The 9,932-nt window shown below is 42.7% G+C and overlaps 1 protein-coding gene across 2 annotated transcripts; it reads right to left on the bottom strand.

Annotated features, from left to right (window-relative positions):
* Nucleotides 1-2,382: 2,382 nt before the first annotated feature.
* Nucleotides 2,383-9,267, bottom strand: LOC124702826 (retinoblastoma-related protein 2-like). Of its 2 annotated transcripts, XM_047235000.1 has the most exons (18): nucleotides 9,049-9,265; nucleotides 8,867-8,965; nucleotides 8,672-8,793; nucleotides 8,478-8,574; nucleotides 8,324-8,370; nucleotides 7,934-8,117; nucleotides 7,708-7,774; nucleotides 7,413-7,592; nucleotides 7,118-7,308; nucleotides 6,166-7,033; nucleotides 5,298-5,448; nucleotides 5,118-5,190; nucleotides 4,859-5,032; nucleotides 4,672-4,785; nucleotides 4,428-4,554; nucleotides 4,233-4,345; nucleotides 2,925-3,040; nucleotides 2,383-2,846 (listed from the first exon to the last, which is right to left on the bottom strand). In XM_047235000.1, the coding sequence occupies exons 1-18, from the start codon at nucleotides 9,097-9,099 to the stop codon at nucleotides 2,687-2,689; spliced, it is 2,934 nt and encodes a 977-aa protein (XP_047090956.1). In that variant the 5' UTR covers nucleotides 9,100-9,265; the 3' UTR covers nucleotides 2,383-2,686. The 2 variants fall into 2 exon arrangements, with proteins under 2 accessions (XP_047090956.1, XP_047090957.1); XM_047235001.1 differs by lacking the exon at nucleotides 4,859-5,032 and having other exon boundaries at nucleotides 9,049-9,267.
* Between the last annotated feature and the right edge of the window lie 665 nt (nucleotides 9,268-9,932).

Here is a 9,932-nt window from a genome sequence, read left to right as displayed (position 1 = left end):
GTGTCCGTTTGAGGTGGTGTATAGTTTCAAACCCATTACTCCACTTGACTTGTTGCATCTACCCATACATGAGAGAGTCAATATGGAGGCATCGAAGAGGGCAGATTTTGTACGGAAGATCCATGAGAAGACTAAAGATCTGATTGAGAAGAAAGGCAAGAACAATGCTGCAAGAGTCAACAAGAAGCGCAAGGAGATGTTGTTCAAGCCTGGTGATATGGTTTGGGTTCATTTTCGCAAAGACAGGTTTCCCAAGCTATGGAAGTCCAAGTTGCTTCCTCGTGGTGCTGGTCCGTACAAAGTGCTTGCCAAGATCAACGATAATGCATATGCTATAGATCTTCCAACTGATGAGTTTAGTGTCAGTAATTCTTTCAATGTTGCTGATTTGACACCATATGACGGAGAAGACCTTGGAGCGTCGAGGTCGACGCCTTTTGAAGCGGGGAGATGATGAGGACATCCCTACCGAACTATTACCTCTGTCATTGCAAGATGAAGACGATGTTGATGCGAAGCTCAAGTCCGATGAAGATAGGATTGGACCCATTACAAGGGCTCGTGCGAAGCTACTTAAGCAACAGGTGAATTCGCTCCTAAACGATACTTTGATCGATGAGAACTTTCTACTAGCTAAGTCATTTCACTTATGTATGATCAGGTATGAGGAGGGAGCAAGCATCGCACGAGGAGGAGAGGAGCAGCTGGACATGGTGTTGGACGTGAAGACATTCCACGGATGCGCGAGGGAGGAGAGGAAGGCATGCCCAAGACAAGAGGAAGTCAAAATCAGTTCTGATTCGGTCTGGAGAAGTGCTGATTTTGAAACGGGCGTCGTTTCTTCATACGAACTCCGAATCAAGCAAATGAGCACTTTGGAAAGATAATTTCAAGGGCTTTCCAATGAATAGGCCACCAGCACTACCGGCCAACGAGGGGCGGCACTGCCGGCCAGAGCACCCCGGCACTGCCGGCCGTGACACCCCGGCACTTCCGGCCATGACACCCCGGAACTGCCGGCCTACACACCCCGGCACTGACGGACTTGCCCGATTTTGACCCAGTTTTGGCCGAACCTATTTTAGGTCGGTTTGTATCGAACTATTTCGACCCCTGGTCATCCTGGACGCCTATATAAGCCCCAGGAACGCCCCCAAATTAGGTTTAGACCATGTTTAAGATAAACCCTAGTTCATAGTTGATTGCTTTGCAACTCTATTGAATTTATACACAGATCCGCATCGATTTGGTGTTTGTTGCTGAAAGTTTGTGTGATCTATCGTTCCACTGGGAATTGGGAGATTGCAATTTACCGCTTCGTGGTCGGCGGCTATGTGCGTAAGTGTGTGGAGTTGCGAATATCTTGCAGGGTTGAGAGCTGTTGCATTGACGACAGAAATCAATCGAGAGACTTTGTCGGCGTCATACAAGTTATCATCCACTTTCACCGTGTATTCTCCGCTGCGTTCATCACGTGTTCATCACCATCCACCTTGTTTACTGAGAAGATTGGGCCACCCCTTATCAGGGCGAGACATAGTTTTCATTTTCTTCAGTGACGATTCAGCAAAGTTTCCACATGAGGCCTTGTTCGGCACACAGGTTTTTCAGGGATTAGAGTGTTTTAGTTGCCTTGGGACAGCACGAAATCACTGCAAACGGCCGCAGAACCGTTCGGCAGGCCAGGTTTCTACCGGTTTTGAAGTGTCTGGCCTCCGTTATTCTTACAAAACCTGCTAATACACGTGTGAATCAAAACGCTCGGCAGTGCTCGCGTTTTTTCTGGCCAGCTTGCTGTACGTTTTGTACGCTCCGATTCCCAGCACAGGCGAAGAAACGTCCAGTCTAACAGGCCGGGGGCCCGGGCGCGCATGTTTGACAGTGCCTACGCATGCAAATTAAGCTAGCTGAATCGGTGGCCTAGCTTAGCAATTGCCCGATCCCTGAGTGAACCCCGTGTTTTCACCAAAACCACTAGACATATTACACTCTAATCCCTGCCTACCGAACAAGGCCTGAGGGGAGGAGATTGTTTTTACCCCGGCGAAATGACCAGGTTTGGGGGGGGGTTTGAGCCGAGGTGTGATCCCCGTCCAGGTATAACCGAACACACAAAGTCAGGTGGAACGGGATAAATTCCCGTCCGCATTGACCACGGGGATTGGCGGGGTTTGAGGAGCGACCCCGGCCAGGGATGGGACTAACCGAACGAAGCCTAAATCTGACGAAGGAAGCGACGAATGGCAAGTACAAACGTGCATGGAGCAATTAAACTGACAATAGAGCCAGTGAGACCCAGCTTCCATTCAATATATGCAAAGGCAGAAATCAAATGCATATACTATCAGGCGGGTAATACATCACTGCTGGGAGCTGGGGAAAGCAACAAAAAAAACATTCTATCTCACATGCAGGATTTTGTACAGAAGATCAACAGATTATACAATGAAAAATAAGGACAGTTAGCATTTTACACAACTTACACCCTAATTGTATTTATCAGCAGAGATATAAAATGTTACACTGGAATGCTACTTCCAAGTAATCAGCAACTTTTATACCGCTACTACTCCCTAACACATACATGTACAGTTGAAGCAGTCCACTTCACCCACTTATTAAGAAGAACAGACAGCCTTCTATGGGATTGTAAGCTATGTACAGAGGGAGATGCCCATTTATTTACTCAAGACTCTGGTCCTGGTTTGCCCTTCTTTGGTAAGGGGCTAAATGCAGCTGCGGGATCAGGAGAAGCTGGGCCACCGTTTGGTTGGCCCAGAGTACCAGCTACCACTGAGTCACTAACCACATCAAAGTTTATTCGAGTGTTGATTCTCCTGCTGGTGCTGCAGGTTCAAAATGAAATGAGTGATGGCAGTGTGTTGTGAGCACAAGTTCGTGTTGCAAGAAAAATGTTGACATACTAATTTAGACGGTTATTTATAGCAGCCAGATCTGTAGATGGGCTTTGATAAGCATGGGTGCTTTCGCCGATGCATGCATAGAAACTCCTCGAACTTGGTGAAAGTAACGCATCCTTCTGTAAAGTGAAATAGATAAGCATGATTGCAAAGGGTTAATTCATGAAGATACTTTTATAGTATCCTAGACCATGTAAGGTGCAAACTAAAAGGTTAAATACAACATAACATATATTTAACTGCACCCGCACAATCAATGTTTTAAAATAAACAAGTTGCTAGTGAACTTGCAGGGTATACAATAAATCGAACTGACTGTTACCGCAAATATGTGGGTTCTAATGTTAAAGCGGACCATGTGTCCATATCACAGTCTTAGTAGTACCGCGATGGTTCAGGTTTTTTGTCACTGGCATATTCAACCTTGTGATTTTTTTGCTGGCACCCGCTGACTACCCGTAAGTCAACAGTAAGTCTGTTTTGCCTGGATATAATATTAAAGACTTAAAGTAATCATACTGCTCCTGCGAAATAGCCAAGCTTGTTGTGCTCACAATATACCGGTCATATGCTAGTGCTGGCCATCTCTATCCAGAAATTGGAACACTAGGAAAATCGCATCTAATAACAAAATAAAAAATCTTCATTTATATTGCAGTTCTCAGTTCTATATGTTTCACTACATAATAGCAGTACCACAGGGTGGAGTTTCAGGCATAATTCACAAGATACAGGTATGCCAAATGCACCGAAGTTACATAACTTGCTAAGATGAATTTTCCAACCTCAAACAGCCATTAGCTCTTTGTTCTTTAATAACATTTAAATTCATGTTTTTAAAGTGGTATCATGAACACTTCAACTATTGCAACTTTTTTTCCTATATCAGCTCACTATTATCTTTTCTGTGCAAGTAAAGAAAATCTAGTCAAGGGTATGAACTTTTACTTGATAAGTTTTCAGTGCTTCCGACACTCTTATTGTTTGAATCATGGACAATTTTCCTCTTCATGGAAAAAATAGGACCTATTAGCCTGAGCGTACTTAGAATAAAGTGAAATGTGGCGGCACAAGAAACAATTGCATTATAAAACCCCTCTGAACAATACAAAAGATATTATGTTGACTTCTATGGAGAATTTAAAACGTAAACACACTATATGAAAGTTTTATGCGTAAACCTATCGAATTAGAGGCATACTCACAGCCGGCAGGATACATAGGTCAGCCTAAGAGTAAAGATATACTGGATGAAGAAACGGAGAAAGCAAAGCAATTGAATATGAAAATGAGCAGACACAAAAATCACACCTTCGTCTGCCGCAGAGGAGAAACATAAACATTATGGGAAGATGAGACTTTCTTTGGGGACATATCTGGTAGATTCGAGAAGGGAGATGGCTTTGGTGATCCAGGAATTTGGCCTACGATGAAGGTAATTAGTAATCATAATCGTGAATTACAAGTGAATAGACAGAAAATAATACTGAAGAGTCGAGCAAATACTATTAGGACTCTTCTTATCGTCTGGACAAGCAACAGAAGGGATTAGTGCCACAAGGAAAGGCTTGACTGCTGGAACAAACACCTCATTATAAAACACAATGATATCAACATGGCGTGATCCAAGTGCCTGCCAGAAAGAAGAAATTGTCAGAAGAGAAGAACAACAAGGAAGAAATCAGAACTTCAGGAAAGAATTGTCTGAAGAAAAGAAAATTTAAGTGAAATCTCATGTTCAGGTATATACTCCATTGCGATTTGTACTCCCAACAAAGACTCTTCTAAAAACTTCTGGTTTACATTGCTGTTCCCTTTTGTAATTACTAACAATTTCCTTGAACGTCAGCGTCAACTGAGAAACCTGTCAGAAAAGCTAGTCAGCTCAGAAACACGAAAGAAACAATAGGGAGCTCATTAGCTAGCACAAGTGGGACCTTTGCAACACCATAGAGGGAACAAAGAATAATTTGGTCGATATGTCTATTAAAAAATAAAGATGTCTGTTGATCAAGAATCTGCTTGAAGATATTATAGACACGCTCTGTCTGTTCTACATGTCGAAGCCTTTCACACAAGTTTCTTATTCTAATAGCAGCCAGCTTCAAGATCTATAAAAGTTGCAGCCAGAATTAGAAATTCGAACAACAAAACCAAATGGCAAAAAATGAAGGTTAGTTACAAGGAGACCCGCACTTTGGAGAAGAAGATGTTAACCCCTAATTCAGCACATTTTTGATTCCCACCAACAGGGTTGTTAACAGTGGGGCTGCACAAGAAACAAGTGACAAATATAACCTTCATGAAAATTGTGAATGCGGCTAACAGAAAATTAGTATTCTTGAAAACTAGTAAAAACTGAGATGTGAGACAAACCTTGCAAATGCCGACTGGAGAGGATGCCATTTCGCTTTCAGCATCTGGTTTTGCTTTGGTGGTGGTGTCTGCAAATTTTGGTTTACGGATGTGTTCCTGGATTCATTGCATAATCTCTTTGGTGACTTTGCATCGCCATTGTCATCTACATCCATATTTGATAAATGAATATCAAAAGAGTGCCAGAAACAATTTAAAAAAACTTAAAACATTGGCTGTGTAAGATTTCATAACTGCTTGTTTCAAATAAATCACAATTAAGTTCCTATGGTTAATGAACTTTGGAGATATCTTCAATCATGAACACCTGAATGCCCCATATCGGCATAGCATTCATCGTGGATAAAAAAGGAAAATAGGGACCCCAGGCTAGTCTGTGAAAAATTGGTCCATGATATGTAAGTGGTTAAAAAGATTTCACACACCAGCCGTAGTATGCTAGAATGTACAGTACCGTTATGCATGACTAAGTTTATTGCAATCTCAGGTTCCACTGATGCATAGTATTTTCTTTCATATTATATACATGCTGGTCTTTAGATTCTTGGGTCTAAAGTTTGTCAGCACAACTTGCCCATAGTAGACTTGTGTGTATTATTGTGCTAAAATATACCTTGCAGACAACATTGTGCAACCAAATTGGCACCTAATCTAAACTAAAGTAATATTGTCAAAAAAAAAATCTAAACTAAAGTAAGAGACACAAGCACGGTGCGATCAAATTGGTGATAAAGTACTATGCAACAGAACTGATAAGATGAACAATCTGTAACGAACAACCTTGAAAAACTGGACCACTTGTTTTGAAGATTGGAAACAGTTGATCTCAAAAAACTTCAAATGAAGGCAAGGCTGAGCAGCAATGTACCTGGACCAGCAGCACGCTTTTTAGATGGTGTAGTTGGCAAGTCTACAGGATGAATATTCTGATGTGTTACTATGTCATCAAGAGATGGCATTGGTTCAGCCAAAAGACCAAGGCGGTTTATTTCCATAGCAAGCGATGGCCTGGCAACAACGAGTGAATTATACAATGACGAACCTTTCTCCCATACCATGCTTTCCAAAAGCTGTTCTTCTAATGAATTTAAGTGTCTTTTCAATTCTCTTGGAAGGCTTTCTTCATGTCTTACAAAGTTCTCAATTATCTTGCCCAAATCAAATGCAGTTAGACCAGTATTCTCCAAGACAGCAGGGAACATCATGATGACTGTCTTATGTGTTGCCAAGACCAGTTCAGCTGAACATGCAATCAAGCATCGGTGAAAACGCTCATTTGACAACAATGGAGTCAGATTATTTACATTAGTATTGAGTGATTCTGATGTGCAGATTGCTTCCAACACTCTATAGTACAACTTGGAGGCCTCCAGTTTTCTTGCTTCAGCCCATGCAATATCAAAGGCATTTGTACAATTGAGGCCTATGGAACCACCCCAATCGCCAGAAGACTTAGTTGGAAAAATCGCTTCCAAAACTATGCTGACCCTTTTTGTTATATCACTTGTTAAATCTGTATCACAAGACAAAAGAAACTGCTCAAGCTTAGACGAAGGCTTCTCTGGTAATGAAGATATCACCTCACGAAACCACTTAGCAGTTGTCATGGCAGAAGTCACCGGTGTCATCTGCATTATCTTAACTGAACCACCATTGATAGGTGATGCAGGGGAACTAGGGACAGTCAACATGTTCTTTATTGTCTTTGTAGGTGACGCTAATGTTTCAAAGACACGCTGCAAAATGAGAGATGAATCAGAATCATGCGGAAAAGGAATTCCGTCTAGACTGCTGAAATAATTGTGAATTATTTAGGATACCTTTGGATAGCTTGTATTAATGGGACCTCCAGAAACGTTTTTAGCACTGACTATATTGTCATTATTGAACAAAAACATTTTCAAATCAAGCTCCCCTTCCCAGCTAGTGGTAGTACTTAGTTTCTCCAATTTTGCCAAATTTGACTGAAAACACTCCTTATCAAGGAGATCTTTGAAATACATCAGTCCATCTGCCACCATAACAGTAAAACAACACATCAGCTAAATGTTTCATAGCCGAATAAAAAGACCTCAATAAGCATGCACGTGAGGGAAAAATTATTCAGGGTCATGCCTGTATCAATTTTATCCAAAGTTTCAGTTTTGCACTCTGAAGCCCATACTGCTTTCTTGCTGAAAAACTCCTCTATAGCCTTGTGGGACTTTCCCATCATCTCTTTCAAGCGATCTTCAGAGGTATGATAGTTATGGCATAATGAAGCAAGGAGATCCACACCCCTCACTGTTTGCTTTACTGGATTAGAAATTCAAACCAGCAAAAGAAAATAGTTACTATGAGCCGCGATGCTGACAAAAAAGTAGGAAATGTGCTTTGAAGAAACAATTGACATAAAGGTGAGAATTATTACTTAAGTGAGAAGAACCTTCAATTGTGAAGCTCCTAAATCTAGGAGGCATGTGTATTAAAAGTATGGCCTGTCATAGATTAAAACAAGTTCAACAAATTAAGACCAAGAAAGGATAAGAGTGAGTGGTGCCTATATGGAAAACTGGCCAAACTTGAACATAAGTGTCATCTCGCATTATTACAAAGGCTCAAAAATCTATAACAAAACATAAGAGAAGAAAACTGACCAATATGGCAACTAATCCATGGATGCAGGATACCAGGTCCTTAAACAATTCTGATGATTTTGAACGGAGGGCTAAGAAAAGTTGCCACCCAAAATAGAAATATTCAGGACTATTTGTAGTTGATCCAGGCTCCTTACTAGTACTAGCACTTGAGAATAGCTCAGTAAATGCAGTACGATAGAACCTATGAGATATTGTGAGAACATGTGTTAAATTATAATTACAAGGCAGAGAACATAAGAAAAACTCAAGATAGTCAACTATATATCAGTTGTTACTTGTAACACATTTTTCACGAAATTATGAACTTCACATCCCACAAAAAGATAAGAAAATCCACCGGCTATACTATCATCAAACTGAAAGTAATCTTAAGGTAGATGTTTTCACCTGCTTGCATCTGCCAACAGATTTACCAAACTCTGCAACTGTTTCAGCTGGAATCAAAAGTTATAACACCAATAGAGAGTTAAATAATTTAGCACCACCAGAAAACCTCATCTGGATCTGTTGAAAACAAAACAGGGACTGACCATCAACCCACCTCTAGCTGATCTTCCCAATCAGATCCATACCGGCTCCGTAAAATTTGATCAATCTTCGAACGAAACTGCTGTGATTCCTTGAAAAAGTCATCGTAACTGCAAACAAAACCAAGGGGAACCGCAACCAACTCAAACAAACACTAAGATTTAATTAACAACAATTACAATCATCATCATATAAAGCATCACCCACTTGAGGTTACAACCCTCCAAGATCTTCCACAGCCTAACCCTGGAGCTCTCCTCCTTCATCCCCTTCAGCCTAGCTGCGCAGTACAAGACAAAAGCGAAGCACAGCCTCTCCACATCCTGGGGCTGCAAGGATCCAAACTTAGCACCAAATCCTACAAGAATCGAACACTTGAGCACAAAAGACAGCACTCCTTACCGATTTGCTCCCAAACGAAGACGGTGTGAGAAGAGCGTCCTTCCCCTCCTCCAGCAACGCCGCGGCCTCGCTGGCGACGCCCTTGTCCACTCCCAGTTCCTGCATCAAACCACCAACCGTCAGACAGCGAATTCCCACCGGAACGCCGAAATGATTTCAGCAGTGGCGCAGGAAGATCTGACCTGGCAGAGATCCGCCAGGCGCGTGTCCAAGGCAAGAGGCGGCACCGCCATGTGCACTCACACCCGAGTTTTCAGAGGCATCACACGCCGTAGGTTACGAGGCAGACGGGGAATTGACCGGATGGATTATGGAGCTAGGGTTCGATCGGGATTCGGGATCTTCAGGGGGGGGGGGGGGGGGTTGGTTGGATTGCGAACTTGTTTCTTCGCAGAGAAACCCTCGTTTGTCCTCTCTTCCCGCTTATGCCCTGTGGTCTGGTTTATGAGGGGCTGGACTGGAAATGTGAACGGTAATGTTTCCGTTAGTACTCAAGTACTGACGTGGTTTCGTGTCTGGGGCTAACAAGCGCGCGAGTGATTTTAAGAATTATTAATTGCTAATATAACACGTTGTGGACCTAGGCGCTCCCGCGGCCCGCCAGGGTTTCTCTGACCTCGGTGACGGAGTTCGCTCCGGCGAGGGACTAATCCTACCCACTTCGTGGATAGATCTACCCTGGGCCTTCCGCCTCCGTCTTGGTTCCTGCTCGTGGTGTTCTTAGGTCCTGTTGGTTGTGCCCTAGACGGGGAGTTGGCTCCTAGCAGGTTCTAGGGTTTCGGCGGAGAATGATCTGATTGACTTCTGCAACATGGCAAGTCCTGCGAACTCCAACAATCAAGCCAGCGGTTCTGGTAGTAAGAGGAAGGAGGCGATCGGCGACATGCTGAAACAGCTTGGTATTGAGGACGATGAGTTGGATGACTTGGTTTTCGAAGAGGAGGATTCTCCTCCAATCCACTGTATTAAGTGGATGGCTCTAGCAAAGGTACACACAACAAATAACTTCAGTCACTTAGCTTTCGAGCAGCATATGCGGAACGCATGGTGATACGTGGTGGCTTTT

Source organism: Lolium rigidum, chromosome 3 (genome assembly GCF_022539505.1).
Source record: "Lolium rigidum isolate FL_2022 chromosome 3, APGP_CSIRO_Lrig_0.1, whole genome shotgun sequence".
In the NCBI taxonomy this organism is placed as follows: domain Eukaryota; kingdom Viridiplantae; phylum Streptophyta; class Magnoliopsida; order Poales; family Poaceae; genus Lolium; species Lolium rigidum.
This window is presented reverse-complemented; position numbering and strand designations above follow the sequence as displayed.